Source organism: Somniosus microcephalus, chromosome 1 (genome assembly GCF_052327205.1).
Source record: "Somniosus microcephalus isolate GS21.2 chromosome 1, FLI_Smic_1.0, whole genome shotgun sequence".
Taxonomy (NCBI): Eukaryota; Metazoa; Chordata; class Chondrichthyes; order Squaliformes; family Somniosidae; genus Somniosus; species Somniosus microcephalus.
In genome coordinates this window covers 456,054,022-456,073,372 of record NC_140987.1, presented here as the reverse complement: position 1 = coordinate 456,073,372, position 19,351 = coordinate 456,054,022, and the positions used below count along the sequence as shown (strand labels likewise).

Here is a 19,351-nt window from a genome sequence, read left to right as displayed (position 1 = left end):
TCAGTACTGCCCCTCCGACACTGCAGCGCTCCCTCAGTACTGCCCCTCCGACAGTGCGGCGCTCCCTCAGTACCGCCCCTCCGACAGGGCAGTGCTCCCTCAGTACTGCCCCTCCAACAGTGCAGCCCTCCCTCAACACTGCCCCTCCGACAGTGCAGCGCTCCCTCACTACTGTCCCTCTGACAGTGCAGCGCTCGCTCAGTACTGCCCCTCTGACAATGCAGCACTCCCTCAGCACTGCCCCCCGACAGTGCAGCACTCCCTCAGTACTGCCCCTCCAACAGCGCTCCCTCAGTACTGCCCCTCCGACAGCGCAGCGCTCCCTCATTACTGCCCCTCCAACAGTGCAGCACTCCCTCAGTACTGCCCCTCTGACAGTGCAGCACTCCCTCAGTACTGCCCCTCTGACAATGCGGCGCTCCCTCATTACTGCCCCTCCGACAGTGCAGCGCTCCCTCAGCACTGCCCCTCTGACAGTGCAGCGCTCCCTCATTACTGCCCCTCTGACAGTGCAGCACTCCCTCAGTACTGCCCCTCTGACAGTGCAGCGCTCCCTCATTACTGCCCCTCCGACACTGCAGCACTCCCTCATTACTGCCCCTCTGACAGTGCAGCACTCCCTCAGTACTGCCCCTCTGACAGTGCAGCGCTCCCTCATTACTGCCCCTCTGACAGTGCAGCACTCCCTCAGTACTGCCCCTCTGACAGTGCAGCGCTCCCTCATTACTGCCCCTCCGACACTGCAGCACTCCCTCAGTACTGCCCCTCCGACAGTGCAGCGTGCCCTCAGTACTGCCCCTCCGACAGCGCTCCCTCAGTACTGCCCCTCCGACAGTACAGCACTCCCTCAGTACTGCCCCTCCGACAGCGCTCTCTCAGTATTGCCCCTCCGACAGTGCAGCACTCCCTCAGTAGTGTGCTGCGAGTGTCTGCTTGGATTTTGCGCTCAGGTCTCTGGAGTGGGACTTGAACCCACGACCTTTCCAATTCAGAGGCGAGAGTGCTACCCACTGAGCCGAGGCTGACACACAGCGAGTGGTTTGCATGTAGAATACACCCATGAATCTACTTCTATGTGGCATGTGGTGGAGATTCTGACAGCATTACTGACATACTCAAAGCCCATTAATGACTGAGTGAAGTTTCGCCATGGCAGCTGCCAAATATGGCCAAAACCATTGTTGTAGCTCACATTTAGTTTGGCTAGAGCAACTCACGATTGATGTTTAGGACATTACTGTACTGGTTCAGGAATTATAATGAGGAGCTTCCACAGACATCAAGCGCATTTTGATGAATGAAATAATCATCTCTACTTTGTTCTTTTTTGCTTGAATCTTCTCTTTTTGGATGTTCCTCATGACTCAGTGAGTTTATCTAATGAATAGCTGAGCTACACGTTCCAGGCAGGTCCTCAGATTCAACCTTTGGTCTGTAGCTCAGCTCAGCAGGTTGGTGCTGATGGTGAATGTTGTTACAATTGGTCTCGGTCTCCCTGGGCCCAGGGAGTTTGGAAATCAGTGAGAGGGTCTTACACATTCATAACAGGCTGAATTTTGCTCTGCACGGTAGACGAACAGTACCAGACATAGAAACATAGAAACATAGAAACATAGAAGATAGGAGCAGGAGTAGGCCATTCGGCCCTTCGAGCCTGCTCCGCCATTCAATGAGATCATGGCTGATCATCCAAATTCAGTACCCTGTCCCTGCTTTCTCCCCATATCCCTTGATCCCTTTAGCCTTAAGAAATATATCCAACTCTTTCTTGAATATATTTAATGAACTGGCCTCCACCGCCCTCTGTGGCAGAGAATTCCACAGGTTCACCACTCTCTGGGTGAAGAAATTCCTCCTCATTTCAGTCCTAAATGTCCTATCCCTTATCCTTAGACTATGACCCCTGGTTCTGGACTCCCCGACCATCGGGAACATCCTTCCAGCATCTAGTCTGTCTAGGCCTGACAGAATTTTATAGGTTTCGATGAGATCCCCTCTCAATCTTCTAAACTCCAGTGAGTATAAGCCCAATTGACACAATCTCTCCTCATACGTCATTCCTGCCATCCCAGGTATCAGCCTGGTGAATCTTCGCTGCACTCCTTCCATGGCAAGAACATCCTTCCTCAGATAAGGCGACCAAAACTGCACACAATACTCAAGGTGCGGTCTCACCAAGGCCCTGTACAACTGTAGCAAGACATCCTTGTTCCTGTACTCGAACCCTCTTGCTACGAAGGCCAACATACCATTTGCCTTCTTAACCGCCTGCTGCACCTGCATGCTTACCTTCAGCGACTGGTGCACAAGAACACCCAGGTCTCTTTGCACTTCCCCTTCTCCCAATCTATTGCCATTCAAATAATAATCTGCCTTCCTGTTTTTGCCACCAAAGTGGATAACCTCACATTTATCCACATTATAGTGCATTTGCCATGTTTCTGCCCAATCACCTAACCTGTCCAAATCGTACTGGAGTTTCATGACATCCTCCTCACAGCATACCCTCCCACCCAGCTTTGTGTCGTCTGCAAATTTGGAGATATTACATCCAATTCCCTCGTCCAGATCATTAATATGTATTGTGAACAGCTGGGGTCCTAGGACCGATCCTTGTGGTACCCCACTAGTCACTGCCTGTCACTCAGAAAACGACCCATTTATTCCAACTCTTTGCTTTCTGTCCGCCAACCAGTTCTCTATCCAAGTCAATACCTTGCCCCCAATCCCATGTGCCTTAATTTTGCACGCTAATCTCTTATGCGGGACCTTATCGAAAGCCTTCTGAAAGTCCAAATATACCACATCCACTGGTTCTCCCTTATCTATTTTACCAGTTACATCCTCAAAAAATTCCAGTAGATTAGTCAAGCATGATTTACTTTTGTAAATCCATGTTGACTTTGTCCAATCCTGTCACTGCTTTCCAAGTGCTCTGCTATTACATCTTTTATAATGGACTCTAGCATTTTCCCCACTACCGATGTCAGGCTTACCGGCCTATAATTCCCTGCTTTTTCTCTGCCACCTTTTTTGAATAGTGGGGTAACATTAGCTACCCTCCAATCCATGGGTACTGTTCCAGAGTCTATCGAGTTCTGGAAGATGACCAGCAATGCATCTACTATTTCGAGGGCCACTTCCTTAAGTACCCTGGGATGTAGATTATCAGGCCCTGGGGATTTATCGGCCTTCAGTCTCATCAATTTTCCTAACTCCATTTCCCTACAAATACTGATTTCTTTCAGTTCCACCCTTTCATCAGACCCTATGTTCCCCGGTATTTCTGGGAGGTTATTTGTGTCCTCCTTTGTGAAGACAGAACCAAAATATGTATTTAGTTAGTCTGCCATTTCTTTGTTCCCCACTATAAATTCCCCTGATTCTGACTGCAAGGGACCTACGCTTGACTTCACCAATCTTTTTCTCTTCACATATCTATAAAAGCTTTTACAGTCAGTTTTTATGTTCCCTGAAAGCTTACTCTCATATTCTATTTTCCCTTTCTTAATTAATCCCTTTGTCCTCCTTTGTTGAATCCTGAACTGCTCCCAATCCTCAGGATTATTGCTTTTTCTGGCCAATTTGTATGTCCTCTCCTTGGACCTTATGCTATCCCTAACTTCCCTTGTTACCCACGGTTGAGTCATCTTTTTTGTTTTATTTTTGTGCCAAACTGGGATGAACAACTTCTGTAGTTCATCCATTCGGTCTATGAATATTTGCCATTGCCTATCCACCGTCACCCCTTTGAGTGCCATTCCCCAATCAATCCTACCCAACTCGCTTCTCAGACCATCGTAGTTTCCTTTATTTAAATTGAGGACCCTTGTTTCTGAGTCAACTACTTCATTCTCCATCTTAATGAAGAATTCGATCATATTATGATCGCTCCGACCCAAGGGGCCTCGTACAACAAGATTGCTAATTAATCCTTTCTCGTTACATAATACCCAGTCTAAGATGGCCTGATCATTCATTACACGTGCCCACGGACATTCTGCGGGGGTTCTGCGCAGCAAGTTGCTGTCAACCAAATGTTGAAACAGCGTAGCGCCCTCTACAGGGCATCTGGGGCCTGTGTGAACAGGGCGAGCAGCTGTGTATCTCCTTAACGATTGAAGAATCGTTAATGAGCAGCGCAGAGGCTGGACCAGGAAGTGTCAGTTAGAATATTGAATTCAACGTCAAATCAGGTACAGAACGCAATAAAGATTGGGGAAGAAAGATGGGATTCAGAGAAAAAAGAGACAGAAAGAAAAAGTAAAAAAAAAGTAATTAAAAAGAAAAATCTCCGATAATAATTAAAAGCTGAAGGAATGAGACTCCACACTTGTAAAGGCTCATTTTCAGTGCCAGAGAGGTTTTTTGTCAGTAATTAAGACTTACCATGCTGTTAAAACGGTACTTACACTGGAATGGACAAGCCCTAACTTATTTTGGTGAGTTTAGGCTGCATCTATGAGGAAAGTACAGCAACTTCACGTCGTTCAGAGTATTTGAATGGCGAGTCAGGCAGTGAAATATTGTTATAACAACAGAAAATGCTGGAAGCACTCAGCCAGCCAGGCAGCATCCGTGGAGAGAGAAACAGAGTTCACGTTTCAGGTCTGGAACCCTGCATCAGAACTGGAAAATGTTAGAGATGTAAGAGGTTTTAGGCAGGTGCAGAGGCGGGGAAAGGGGGAGGGGAGGGGAGGAATTGAAGGAATAGTCTGTGCAAGGGTGAGAGGCAGGAGAGATTAAATGTTACAAATGGGAAAGGCAGAATCATCATCAGCTGCCTGAAAAATGGGGGCCGAGGTTATAGTCACTTTAAAGCCTTCTGGCCTCAACCGCTGGTTGTTGATTGATATAACTGAGTGTCTCGCTGGGCCAGTTCAGAGGGCAGTGAAGAATGAACCAAATTGCTGTGGGACTGGAGTCACATCGAGGCCCAGGCCAGGTAAGGATGGCAGGTTTCCTTCCCTAAAGAGACATCAGTGAGCCTGTTAAGTATAATGACCATCCGACAGCTTCATGGTCACTTTTACTGATTCAGATTTTTTAATAAACTGAACTCAAATTCTCAAAACTGCCATGGTGGGATTGGACCTCGCGTTCTGTGGTTTACCAGTCCCAGTAAGATAGCCATTACACCCCTTGCACTTTGGGCCTCATTTCCAGTAAAATGCCTCAAATATTTTTATATTGGAAACATGAAAATGATTATTTTGAAAAGTAAAATTCTAAAATATCAGCACGTTAACATGTTCTATAGTGGCCGGTAATTGCTGAATAACTTTGTTCTCCTGCAGAACCACTGAAGTTGTGCAGTTTGGATAACGGGAAATGCCACCATTTCTGTAAAACTGATGCAGAGAGAGGAGTGAGGTGTTTGTGCGCGGAGACCTATAAACTCCACGCTGATCTACATTCCTGTATCCCTGCAGGTAAAGGGTCATGTTGTTTGCTACGTAACACTTTTCAAGAAAGTCTACAATATCACAATGTTCTACATCGAGTTACATCGAGCCTACAGCCCAGGAACAGGCCATTCGGCCCAACGTGTCCATGCCGGTGTTTATGCTCCACTCGAGCCTCCGCCCACCCCTCTTCATCTCACCCCATCAGCATTTCCTTCTATTCCTTCCTCCCTCCTGTGTTTATCCAGCTCCCCCTTAAATCCCACCTATGCGATTCGCCTCATTTACACTGCGTGGTAGCGAGTTCCGCATTCTCACCGCTCTCTGGGTAAAGAATTTTCTCCTGAATATCCGACTGGATTTATTAGTGACTAGCTTTTATTCATGGCCCCTAATTTCGGTCTCCCCACAAGTCGAAACATCTACAATATCAAACCTCTGGTAAACAAGGTCGGTGAGCTGCAGGCGCAAATAGCCACATGGGAATATGATGTCGTGGCAATAACTGAGGCCTGGCTCAAAAAAGGGCAGGATTGGGTATTAAATATTCCTGGATATAAGGTGTTCAGGAAAGATAGGGAAGGAAAGAAAGGAGGTGGGTGACAGTGTTGATTAAGGAGAATATTACAGTGCTGGAGAGAGAGGATGTCCTGGAGGGGTCAAGGACAGAATCTATTTGGTTAGAGTTAAGAAACAACAGAGGTGCCATTACACTACTGGGTGTATTCTGTAGGCAACCAACGAGTGGGAAGGATACAGAGGAGTAAATTTGCAGAGAAATTACAGAGAGCTGCAAGAACTATAGAGTAGTGATAATGGGGGACTTCAACCATCCTAATAGAGACTGGGATAGTAATAGTGTAAAGGGCAGAGAGGGGGAAGAATTTCTAGCGATGAATTAATAGCACAGATCGAAATTAACAGGTTTGATCTAATAGCCATTACAGAGACAATGTGGCCAAGGTTGGGAACTAAATATTCCAGGATACTTAACTTTTAGAAGAGATAGGCAAAATGGAAAAGGAAGGGGGGTGGGGTCGCCCTGATAATAAAGGATGGGAGAGAGAACGGATCTTAGCTCCGAAAACCAAGAAGTAGAATCAGTATGGGTAGAGCTAAGAAACAGCAAGGGGCAGAAAATGTTGGTAGGAGTTGTTTATAGGCCCCCAAACAATAGTTATAATGTAGGGCAGAGTATAAATCAGGAAATTAGAGGCACATGTAACAAGGGTAATACAGTAATCACGGGGGACTTTAATCTACATATAGACTGGGCAAACCAAATTTGCTGTAATAGTGTGGAGGACGAATTCATGGAATGTATACAAGATAGTTTTCTAGATCAGTATGTTGAGGAACCAACTAGGGAACAGGCTATTTTAGATCTAGTATTGTGCAATGAGAAAGGGTTAATTAATAACCTTGTAGTAAAGGGGCCTTTAGGGAAGAGTGACCATAATATGATAGAATTTTATATTGAGTTTGAAAGTGATTTAGTTAAATCTGAAACTAGGGTCTTAAATCTAAACAAAGCAAACCATGTAGGTATGAGGGGCAAGTTGGCTAAGGTAGATTGGGAAACTACATTAAAAGGTATGACAGTAGACAAGCAATAGCTAGCATTTAAAGAATTAATACATAATTTGCAACAAATATACATTCCTTTAAGACACAAAAACCCCACAGGAAAAGTGGTCCAACCGTGGCTAACAAGAGAAGTTAAAGATAGTATTAAGTCAAAGGAAGAGGCTTATAATGTTGCCAAAAGGAATAGTAAGCCTGAGGATTGGGAGGATTTTAGAATTCAGCAAAGGAGGGCCAAGAAATTGATAAAGAAAGGGAAATAGATTATGAGAGTAAACTAGCAAGAGACATAAGAACAGACTGTAAAAGCTTCTATAGGTATGTAAAAAGGAAAAGATTAGTGAAAGTAAATGTGGGTCCCTTACAGGCTGAGACAGGAGAAATTATAATGGGGAATAAGGAAATGGCAGAGAAATTAAACAAATACTTTGTGTCTGTCTTCACGGAAGAAGACTCAAAAAGCTTCCCGAAAATAATGGAGAACCAAGGGTCTAGCGAGAATGAGGAACTGAAAGAAATTAGTATCAGTAAAAAAATAGTTCTGGAGAAATTAATGGGACTGAAAGCCGATAAATCCCCTGGACCTGACGGTCTACATCCTAGGGTTTTGAAAGAGGTGGCTATAGAGATAGTGGATGCAATGGTTGTCATTTTCCAAAATTCCATAGATTCTAGAACGGCTCCTGCAAATTGGAAGGTAGTAAATGTACTTAAGAATACTCTATTTAAGAAAGGAGGGAGAGAGAAAACATGGAACTAAAGATCAGTTAGCCTGATATCAGTAGTAGGGAAAATGCTAGAATCTATTATTAAGGACATGGTAACAGGGCACTTAGAAAATAATAATAGGATTGGGCAGAGTCAACACGGATTTATGAAAAGGAAATCATGTTTGACAAATCTGTTAAGAGTGTTTTGTGGTTGTAACTAGCAGAATAGATAAGGGGGAACAAGTGGATGTGGTGTATTTGGATTTTCAGAAAGTGCCACACAAGAGGTTATTAAACAAAATTAGGGCTCATGGGATTGGGGGTAATATACTAGCATGGATTGAGGATTGGTTAACGGACAGAAAACAGATAGTAGGAATAAACAGGTCATTTTTGCTTTGGCAGGCTGTAACTAGTGGGGTACCGCAAGGATCAGTGCTTGGGCCTCAGCTATTCACAATCTATATCAATGATTTGGATGAGGGGACCAAATGTAATATATCAAAGTTTGCTGATGATACAAAGCTGGATGGGAATGTAAGTTGTGAGGAGGATGCAAAGAGGCTTCAAGGGGATATAGACAAGTTAATTGAGTGGGCAAGAACATGGCAAATGGAATATAATGTGGAGAAATGTGAAGTTATCCACTTTGGTAGGAAAAATAGAAAAGCAGAGTATTTATTAAATGGTGAGAGATTGGGAAATGTTGGTGTTCAGAGAGACCTGGGTGTCCTTGTACACGAATCACTGAAAGTTAACATGCAGGAAGAGCAAGCAATAAGGAAAGCAAATGATATGTTGGCCTTTATTACAAGAGGATTTCAGTATAAGAGTAAAGACGTCTTACTGCAATTATATAGGGCCCTGGTGAGACCACACCTGGAGAATTGTGTACAGTTTTGGTCTCCTTATCTAAGGAAGGATATACTTGCTATAGAGGGAGTGCAACGAAGGTTCACCAGACTGGTTCCTAGGATGGGGGGATTATCCTATGAGGACAGATTGAGTAGACTAGGCCTATATTCTCTAGAGTTTAGAAGAATGAGAGGTGATCTCATTGAAACATACAAAATGCTTCCAGGGCTTGACAGGGTAGATGCAGGGAGGATGTTTCCCCTGGCTGGGGAGTCTAGAACCAGGGGTCACAGTCTCAGAATAAGGGGTCGGCCATTTAGGACTGAGATGAGGAGAAATTTCTTCACTCAGAGGGTGGTGAATCTTTGGAATTCTTTACCCCAGAGGGCTGTGGAGGCTCAGTCGTTGAGTATATTCAAGACAGAGATTGATAGATTTTTGGATATTAAGCGAATCAAGGGATATGGGGATAGTGCAGGAAAGTGGAGATGAGGTAGAAGATCAGCCATGATCTTATTGAATGGCGGAGCAGGCTCGAAGGGCCAAATGGCCTACTCCTGCTACCTCAACTCCACTTTCCTGCACTATCCCCATATCCCTGGATTCCCTTAATATCCAAAAATCTATCGATCTCTGTCTTGAATATACTCAATGACTGAGCCTCCACAGCCCTCTGGGGTAGAGAATTCCAAAGATTCACCACCTTCTGAGTGAAGACATTTCTCCTCATCTCAGTCCTAAATGGCCAACCCCTTATTCTGAGACTGTGACCCCTGGTTCTAGACTCCTCAGCCAGGGGAAACATCCTCCCTACATCTACCCTGTCAAGCCCTTTAAGAATTTTGTATGTTTCAATGAGATCTCCTCTCATTCTTCTAAACTCTAGAGAATATAGGCCTAGTCTACTCAATCTCTCCTCATAGGACAATCCCCCCATCCCAGGAATCAGCCTGGTGAACCTTCGTTGCACTCCCTCTATGGCAAGTATATCCTTCCTTAGATAAGGAGACCAAAACTGTACACAATACTCCAGGTGTGGTCTCACCAAGGCTCTATATAATTGCAGTAATGAGAGTATGAGAATAGATTGACAGCTAACATAAAAGGGAATCTAAAAGCCTTCTATAGGCATATAAATAGTAAATGGGTAGTAAGAGGTGGGGCTGATTAGGGACCAAAATGGAGACCAATGCATGGAGGCAGAGGGCATGGCTGAGATACTAAGGGGGAAAAATTCAGTATCGCCCCATTTGGGGCGCTATTATCGGCCGTGCGCAAAGTTTAGCGCCTGGCGCTAATTATCACCTCCAACAGCAAACTTGGCTTTTATCGCCCCTGGAGGTGATTGGAGCGCTAAATCAGGTGCTTCACACCTGTCTTAAGGCGCAAAGGCCGAGGAGTGAGGTGCTACCTCAGAGCGCTGGTGAAGCAAGGAAGGGCAAATCAAAATAAACCTGCAAAGTGATGCTCAGTCCCCAAAACTCCTTCACACAGCATTGAATCTCTCTAGAAGTCTCTCTCTCTCTCTCAGAATGCGTGGTGCAAAAATGTCACCAACAAAAAAAGGCAGGAAGCGGTCACCTTTAAGTAGCGCTCCCCCAGTCCCGTTCTGACAGCATAACGCTCCCCTCAACCTGTCGTTGCTAGCGGCAGGCGGTAAGGCAGGGGGCGCCACTCAATATCCGGTCCGGGGCGCTAATGGGGCGTTGCACACTCGACTGATGTCACAATCTGCCGGCGCAGGAGATCGTGGCGGTAGTGTTTAGCGCCGCCGCAAAATGTCTAGTTAATTTTGCGAGCGGCGCAAACATTACCGCGCCCGGGCGCTAGTTGCTTTGCGCCCCGTTAGCGCCCTCTTACGGCGCTAATGGGAGGCACAAAAAACTGAATTTTTCCCCCTAAATGAGTACTTTGCATCTGTCTTCACCAAGGAAGAAGATGCTGCCAAAGTCATAGTGAAAGAGGAGGTAGTTAAGACACTGGATGAGATAAAAATTGATAAAGAGGAGGTACTAGAAAGGCTGGCTGTACTTAAAGTTGATAAGTCACCAGGACCAGATGGGATACATCCAAGGATGCTGAGGGAGGTTAAGGTGGAAATTGCAGAGGTACTGGCCATAATCTTCCAATCCTCCTTGGATACGGGGATGGTGCCAGAGGACTGGAGAATTGCAAATGTTCCACTCTTGTTAAAAAGGATGTAAGGATAAACCCAACAACTACAGGCCAGTCAGTTTAACCTCGGTAGTGGGGAGGCTTTTAGAAACGATAATCCGGGACAAAATTAACAGTCACTTGGACAAGTGTGGATTGATTAAGGAAAGCCAACATGGATTTATTAAAGGCAAATCGTGTTTAACTAACTTGATTGAGTTTTTTGATGAGGTAACAGAGAGGGTTGATGAGGGTAATGCAGTTGATGTAGTGTACATGGATTTCCAAAAGCCGTTTGATAAAGTGCCACATAATAGGCTTGTCAGCAAAGTTGAAGCCCATGGAATAAAAGGGACAGTGGCAGCATGGATACAGAATTGGCTAAGTGTCAGGAAACAGAGTAGTGGTGAATAGTTGTTTTTCGGACTGGAGGAAGTTACACAGTGGTGTTCCCCAGGGGTCGGTACTAGGACCACTGCTTCTCATGATATATATTAATGATTTGGACTTGGCTGTAGATGGCACAATTTCAAAATTTGCAGATGACACAAAACTTGGAAGTATAGTGAACAGTGAGGAGGATAGTGATAGACTTCAAGAGGACATAGACAGGCTGGAGGAATGGGCGGACACGTGGCAGCTGAAATTTAACGCAGAAAAGTGCGAAGTGATACATTTTGGTAGGAAGAACGAGGAGAGGTAATATAAACTAAAGGGTACAATACTAGAGGGGGTGCATGAACAGGTTAAACAGAATTGCATCTTAGCGGTAGAATAATACATGTGCATTATATGTTGGTACATTGTTGGCTTCTTCCATTATTTTTACACTTTTGTGATTGAAACTACTCTTGTTGTAGACTCTCCGCCCCCTAAAGAAAGAAAGACTTGCATTTCTATAGCGCCTTTCATGACCACCGGACGTCCCAAAGCACTTTACAGCCAATGAAGTATGGCCACTGTTGTAATGTAGGAAACACGGCAGCCAATTTGCGCACAGCAAGCTCCCACAAACAGCAATGTGATAATGACCAGATAATCTGTTTTTGTTATGTTGGTTGAGGGATAAATATTGGCCCCAGGACAACTCCCCTGCTCTTGTTTGAAATAGTGCCATGGGATTTTTTACGTCCACCTGACAGAGCAGACGGGGCCTCGGTTTAACGTCTCATCCGAAAGACGGCACCTCCCACAGTGCAGCACTCCCTCAGCACTGCACTGGAGTGTCAGCCTAGATTTGTGTGCTCACGTCTCTGGAGTGGGACTTGAACCCACAACCTTCTGACTCAGAGGTGAGTGTGCTACCCCACTGAGCCACAGCTGGCACTTACACCTACGCTCCAAACTCTTTTCACTTGCCGTGATTCTAGGACAAATTCAGCAACATGGCAATTGCTGGACGAAAAAAGACCAAGGTCCATCGAGTTCACCTTCTCCCCGTCCCAGTAGTCGCATGATCCAACGATAATGGAGTTGTTGACTAATCCCAGCGATCAATCTTGATCAACGAGTCTACAACAGACCTGGACACGAGGCGAGGAAAACCCCCAGTGGGGGAGAGCTTTGTGAACCATGATGCAAACAGACCTTGCCTTAGGCTTTAGCTGCCAAACACGTTCATTAAACGATAATTGAACAAGTGAATAGCGGCAACAGCATTACATATAGTTACAGTAACTGCGTGCTGGGAGAAACAATCATTGTAAAATAACCTCGGCCCCTATTATATTTCTATATATTTTTTATCCACACTTTTGGTTTGTGCCTTTTCCTTTTTCTCTCTCCCACATGGCAGCTGTCTCTCACTCTGCCAGCACATTTCACACTTCATCTAGAGCCATCCTTTGTCTCTTTACCTGTCCTATTACCATCTCGTCTCGCCTTGAATATCTCTTAATGTCTCTTCACTTCCCTTTTGTTTTTTCATCCCCTCCCCCATTTCCCAGCCCCCAAACTGGCCTTTTAATCTGTTTCATTTCCTGCCTTTTTTCTCTCAGTCCTGACGAAGGGTTTCGACCTGAAACATTGACTCTGTTTCTCTCTCCACGGATGTTGCCTGGCCTGCTGAGTTTTTCCCAGCATCTTCTGTTGTTATATTGTAAAATGTTGTTTGTTAGTGCTTTACTATAGGCAGTGTTTCTGTGCACAACTATTTGCATTTACATAGCACACTTAATGCAGTGAAATGTCCCGATTGACTTCACAGAGGCAGTGGTGAAAGGTCCCAAACCCGCGACCTCCGCCACCTAGAAGGACAAGGGCAGCAGGTTCATGGGGACACCACCACCTCCAAGTTCCCCTCCAAGTCACACACCATCCTGACTTGGAAATATATCGCCGTTACTTCATCGTCGCTGGGTCAAAATCCTGGAACTCCCCTCCCTAACAGCACTGTGGGAGCACCTTCACCACACGGACTGCAGCGGTTCAAGAAGGCGGCTCACCACTACCTTCTCAAGGGGCCAAGCTAGGGGATGGGCAATAAACGCCGGGCCTCGCCAGCGACGCCCACCTCCCGTGAATGAATAAATTCAATAAAAATGTTTGAGAAGGTGTTCAAAAACATGGTCAAGATGGGCAAGTCTTGAGGAGGCTTCTGAAGTGGGAAGAGAGGCTGTGAGCGGGAGGGACTTCCAGGATGTCTGACGGCTCCGAGACCATGTCACAAATGGAGAGGAGCGAGCAGGGAATGCAGAAAAGGCCAGAAAAAACAATCGGAGGGCAGGCACTGACATATAGAGAAAGTAGGACCTCAGATGCTTATTAATTTCTTTCATTTTTTTGACAGGGGAACACCCATGTGGAAGAATCGCCGATATCAATGCGGTGCGATCACTTGACACCAATTCAATGCCGGATTCTGAAACCAGCAGTGCTGTTGCAGCCAACTCGCAGCTGTATAACGTTACAGGCCCTTCTAATAGCACTAACATGACAGTTGCTTCCAATATCAGTAACGCCACAGGAGCCCTTAACTACACCCACATCAAAGCAGCTGCATCTGACCATACCAAAATAGTGGGTGGTGAAGTATGCAGGAAGGGACAATGCCCTTGGCAGGTATGGTCTTGCAATTCTACAGCACCTTTCATGACCTCAGGATGTCCCAATACACTTTACAGACAATGAAGTGCTTTTGAATTGCAGTCACTGTTGTAATGCAGGAAACATGGCAGCCAATTTTGCGCACAGCAAGATTCCCACAAACAGTAAATGTGATAATGACCAGATAATCTGTTTTAGTGATGTTGATTGAAGGGTAAATATTGGCCCCAGGACACTTGTATCAGCCAAAAAAGCGACAGCCATTATCCGTTTGGATTAACGGCGATTTCAGCTGCCCGGGCCCTACGCTCTGGAATTCCCTCCCTAAACCTCTCCGCCTCGCTACCTATCCCTCCTCCTTTAAGACGCTCCTTAAAACCAACCTCTTTGACCAAGCTTTTGGTCACCTGCCCTAATAGCTCCTGATGTGGCTCGGTGTCAAATTCTGTTTGATAATCGCTCCTGTGAAACGCCCTGGGACGTTTTACTACGTTAAAGGTGCTATATAAATGCAAGTAGTTGTTGTTACAGCGTCTTAGCGCTCTGTTTATTTCGGTCAGAAGCGGTTGTGCTTGCGCACTAGTTCACACCTTGTTAAGGGGCACTGAATGCAAGAACAAACATAAGTTAAATAACAGCTCATTAATGTCTGATTACCTTTTGTATACTGAAATCCTCCTAATCCCTGGAGTGGTGTATGGGGTTACCGGTTGGTCTAAACACTGACTGCTGTTTAAATAAAGCTACAGGTCAGAGTGCAGCTGGAAACAACCAGGCCGGAGGTCACTACACAGAAGGAACATACTTATTGTATCTTCTTCTTAGGCAGTCCCTCGGAACCGAGGATGACTTGCTTCCACATTAAAAATGAGTTCGCAGGTGACTGATGAGTCCAATGCGGGACCTGCAGTCTCTGTCACAGGTGGGGCAGACGGTGGTTGAAGGGGCGGGTGGGTGGGGTGCTTGGGTTGACGTGCACTCCTTGCGCTGCCTGCGCTTGGCTTCCGCTTACTCCCGGCAAAGAGACTCGAGGTGTTCGACGCCTTCCCGGATGCTTCTCCTCCACTTTGTGCAGTCTTGGGCCAGGGGTTCCCAGGTGTCGGTGGGGATGTTGCACTTTTTCAAGGAGGCTTTGAGGGTGTCCTTGAAGCGTTTCCTCTGCTCACCTGGGTAGAGCACTTGTTTTGTATAGTACTTGATACTTATTGTATAGTAGAGTATTGTAATAGCACTACCCTGTTAAACCGGCTATTGTGTATAGCAGGCAAATCACATTCGCATGAACACACCCGCTATAAGTGGTGGGGATTATATTTGATCCAGGCTGACACTCCAGCGCAGTGCTGAGGGAGTGCCGCACTGTCAGAGGTGCCGTCTTTTGCATGAGATGTTAAACCGAGGCCCCGTCTCCCCTCTCAGGTGGATGTAAAAGATCCCGTGGCACTATTTTGAAGAAGAGCAGGGGATTTCTCCCCGGTGTCCTGGCCAATATTTATCCCTCAATCAACATCACTAAAAACAGATCATTATCACATTGCTGTTTGTGGGATCTTACTGAGCGTAAATTGGCTGCCGCGTTTCCTACATTACAATAGTGACTACACTTCAAAAAGTTCTTCATTGGCTGCAAAGCGCTTTGGGACGTCCGGTGGTCGTGAAAGGCGCTATAGAAATGCAATTTTTTTTTCTTCTTCTTTACCAGTGGAGCAAGAAAGCTCACGGTTTCTTTGCGTAAACTCTACCTGTTACTGTTTGCAAACGTACATATTAAACTGTGTCCAGCTTGCTGATGTATCTCTGCTTCTTGCAAAAGGCCATGCTACTGGATGATGCTAAGAAGAAAGGATTCTGCAGTGGAACCATCCTGAATGAGAAGTGGGTGATCACAGCAGCACATTGTTTCAACCTGGATGTCGCCTTCAGGATTGTTGTGGGTAAGTACGATTTGACGACGGTTTCTTTTAGACGCCGCAAAAATATCCCCCCCCCCACCCGTGTGTAAAGCAGGGCTTTGCCCTCAGTTACAGGTGTCGTTGGGTCTTCAAAGAGGGGTCCATTTTATCGTGGAGTGGGGAGATCAGTGGCCCTGATCGATTTCTGTGCTTGGGCCTCGTTAGCTGCAGCTCATAATTAGACCGCTCGCCGTTTGGGAGGGCAAGAAATCCTGCGGAGCAAACATAGAAACATAGAAACATAGAAGATAGGAGCAGGAGTAGGCCATTCGGCCCCTCGAGCCTGCTCCGCCATTCAATGCGATCATGGCTGATCATCCAAATTCAGTACCCTGTCCCTGCTTTCTCCCCATATCCCTTGATCCCCTTAGCCTTAAGAAATATATCTAACTCCTTCTTGAATATATTTAATGAATTGGCCTCCACTGCCTTCTGTGGTAGAGAATTCCACAGGTTCACCACTCTCTGGGTGAAGAAATTCCTCCTCATCTCAGTCCTAAATGGCTTACCATTTATCCTTAGACTGTGACCCCTGGTTCTGGACTCCCCGACCATCGGGAACATCCTTCCTGCATCCAGTCTGTCTAGTCCTGATTATAGCACCTTAAACCGGAGGGTTGGTGCGGGTCGCCAGGGCAAGAGAGCAGCTTATCTCGGTGCTGGCGAAAGCAGGAAGCAGCTGAAGTTAAGGAAGCCTTTAAGGCTCAAAACTCCCAAAAGAATCATGAGTTCCAGACCTGTCCCTCACTGCTGACAATGATCCCTTTAAAGACGGAAAGAACTTGCATTTATATAGCCTCTCTGAGTCAGAAGGTTGTGGGTTCAAGTCCCACTCCAGAGACATAAGCATAAAGTCCAGTGCAGTACTGTCGGAGGAGCCGTCTTTCGGATGAGACGTTAAACCTCTCAGATGGACTTCAAAGATCCCACAGCCAGTATTTCGAAGAAGAGCAGGGGGGGAGTTCTCCCCCGTGTCCCAAGGCCAATATTTATCCCTCAACCAATATCACTAAAACAGGTTGGCCTGTAAATTCTGTTCCCTACGGGTGTGTACGCGCCATGTACTCACCCGTAGGGCCAACGGAGGTGCCGGCTTTAGGCATGCACCGCGCATGCGCTGGAAACTGGAACTTCCGTTCTGTGAAGAAAGGGCTTGACAGGTCAAACGCCTGCGCCGGAGAGGCAGCGCGGACGGCTACAACTTCCATTTTTTTCATAGTTGCTGCAGTCCAGGTAAGTCAGAAAATGCTGGGCCTGGAAAAGCGGGCATACAGCCGGCAGCTCCTGGGCGCAAGGCCTGCTTTTACCAGGCTAACAGTTGAAGTAAGTAAAAAACAAAAAATTTTTCCACTGATTTTTCATTTTAAAATACTTTAAAGAAAGTTAAGTTTATTTTTAGCCCTGTTAAAAACTTTAATTAATTTTTTTAATTAAAATTTTTGTTTAAAATAGTTAATTTATGTAATTTATAGTCATTTTAAAAATGTGATTAAAAAAAAAATTATTTGAAGTTTTACTTATGTTTTGGGGCTGATCTCTATTCATAGATTTGACAGGTCTTCCTGTCAAATCTATGAATGGAGGTTCCCTGCTCTGATTGGCTTCCCGTGGCCCACGTGATCCCAGGGATGCTGCGAACCGCCTGTGCCTCTGGGATACGCGTGCCCTGCGCACCGGCAGTTTGGAGAAGCCCAGCAACGGAACTCCGCGCTTCCCGGGAGCCCTCCGGTCCAGGCGGAGGTTTTTTCCAAATCGCAGCCCTCCGCCCGCGCTGGGCTGCAAACGGAATTTCTGGGATTATCTGGTCATTATCACATTGCCGCTTGTGGGATCTTGCTGTGTGCAAATTGGCTGCTGAGTTTCCTACATTACAACAGCGACTACACTCCAAAAAAGTACTTAATTGGCTGTAAAGTGCTTTGGGACGTCCTGAGGTGGTGAAAGGTGACCCGTCCATCGGAGTTGATTGAGCGTGGTCAAAGCTTCAATGCTGGGGATGCTGGCCTGAGCAAATATATATATATTTGCCTTTTTAATGCTTCTCTCTCTATTTTGTAACAGGTGAGCACAACGTTGCCAGCGATGAACACACAGAAAAATATCATGAAGTGGAGAGAAAGATATTGTACCCAGCGTATAACGCCAGTAAAAGCCGATATAATCACGACATTGCGCTAATCTTGCTGAAAACGCCGATCGACTTCAACATCTTCGTCATCCCCATCTGTCTCCCCGAGAAGCCCTTCGCTGAAAAGGTGCTGATGACTCAAAGATACGGGACGGTCAGCGGCTGGGGACGGACCGTGGGCAGCCTGGGCGAGGTGTCGGCGGTCCTGCGGAGGATCGACATCCCCTACGTGGAGCGCAGCGTGTGCAAGGACTCCAGCCGCTACAGCGTCACGAACAATATGTTCTGCGCTGGCCAATCAGACGGCAAAAAGGACGCCTGTCAGGGGGACAGCGGGGGCCCTCACGTCACCAGTTACAAGAACACTTGGTTTTTAACAGGCATAGTCAGCTGGGGAGACGGGTGCGCGGTTTCTGGAAGATACGGCTTTTACACAAGAGTATCACGATATTACGGTTGGATTAAAAAGGTAACAGGGATTTGATTGATTGAAAAGGTAACAGGGATTTGATTGATGTAGAACAGCGGAGATTAACCTCCACTCGACGTTCGGGAGTCTTTAAAAAACGGAATATCTGATTGACGAAGTGAAACATATCGCAATTTCTTACTAAGAGAAAGTGTCAATCATCACTGTAATAATCTTCAGAGCGAGCTGCCTACAAGCCTTTATCAATCAGCCTTTGCTGTTAGATTAATCTGAATTTATACAAACCTGTACCAAGCTCTCAATGTCTCTCAATCTCTCCGGCTTTCTATCCTATCTCTGACCTTCCCTTTTGTTCTTTCATCCCCTCCCCCTTTTCCCAGCCCCCACTTGCTTTAAAATCTATCCCTTTTCCTGCTTTTTTTTCCAGTTCTGACGAAAGGTCATCGACCTGAAACGTTGACCCTGTTTCTCTCTCCACGGATGCTGCCCTGACCTGCTGAGTTTTCCAGCGTTTTCTGTTGTTATTCCCAAGCTCTCTTGTGTCGGACTCCTCTTTCCTAGTAAATTAAATTTCTGCCCATATTGTTGTGATGAAATATTTCCATTCATCACTGCCTGTGACTGAGATCGGTTTCAGTGTCATTTCCCTTCCCCCAGACCTCATTGTATTGTGTACTGGAATGTGCTGTATTGTATACTGGAATGTGCTGGAATGTGCTGTGTGTAGGGCTCCGCCCATACCTGGCCCCGTTTGTAAGCTAGCTTCAGTCTAGCCCCAATCTCCAGAAGGACGACATCTCTCTCGCTTACGTGTTTCGTTCTAAGTTAATAAAAGCCTTGTTTTGTTCTGCTACCTTCGAGTCTCGGAATTATTGAGGCACATCAATTTTATTAACTTAATTTTTCAACACTATGGATCAACTCCTGAAACCCGAACGTTTCGATTTGGATCAACATGCTCCGGATGCATCAGCACGCTTCGGACACTGGTTTGAGTGTTTGGAATTCTTCCTGGACAATTCCGCAGCCGTCAAAGACGCTACGGACGCTGCAAGGATGAGACTCGGAATTCTGCGGAATTGGGTAAG

The 19,351-nt window shown here is 46.0% G+C and overlaps 1 protein-coding gene across 1 annotated transcript in view; it reads left to right on the top strand.

Annotated features, from left to right (window-relative positions):
* Positions 1-19,116, top strand: part of LOC147125369 (coagulation factor IX-like) — a 36,968-nt gene extending 17,852 nt beyond the window's left edge. Inside the window, exons 5-8 of the mRNA XM_086002211.1 lie at positions 5,298-5,432; positions 13,497-13,768; positions 15,567-15,687; positions 17,767-19,116. Coding sequence (XP_085858337.1) covers positions 5,298-5,432; positions 13,497-13,768; positions 15,567-15,687; positions 17,767-18,317 — 1,079 coding nt within the window. The 3' untranslated portion in view covers positions 18,318-19,116. The remainder of the gene's footprint in view (positions 1-5,297; positions 5,433-13,496; positions 13,769-15,566; positions 15,688-17,766) is intronic.
* The last annotated feature ends 235 nt before the right edge of the window (positions 19,117-19,351 follow it).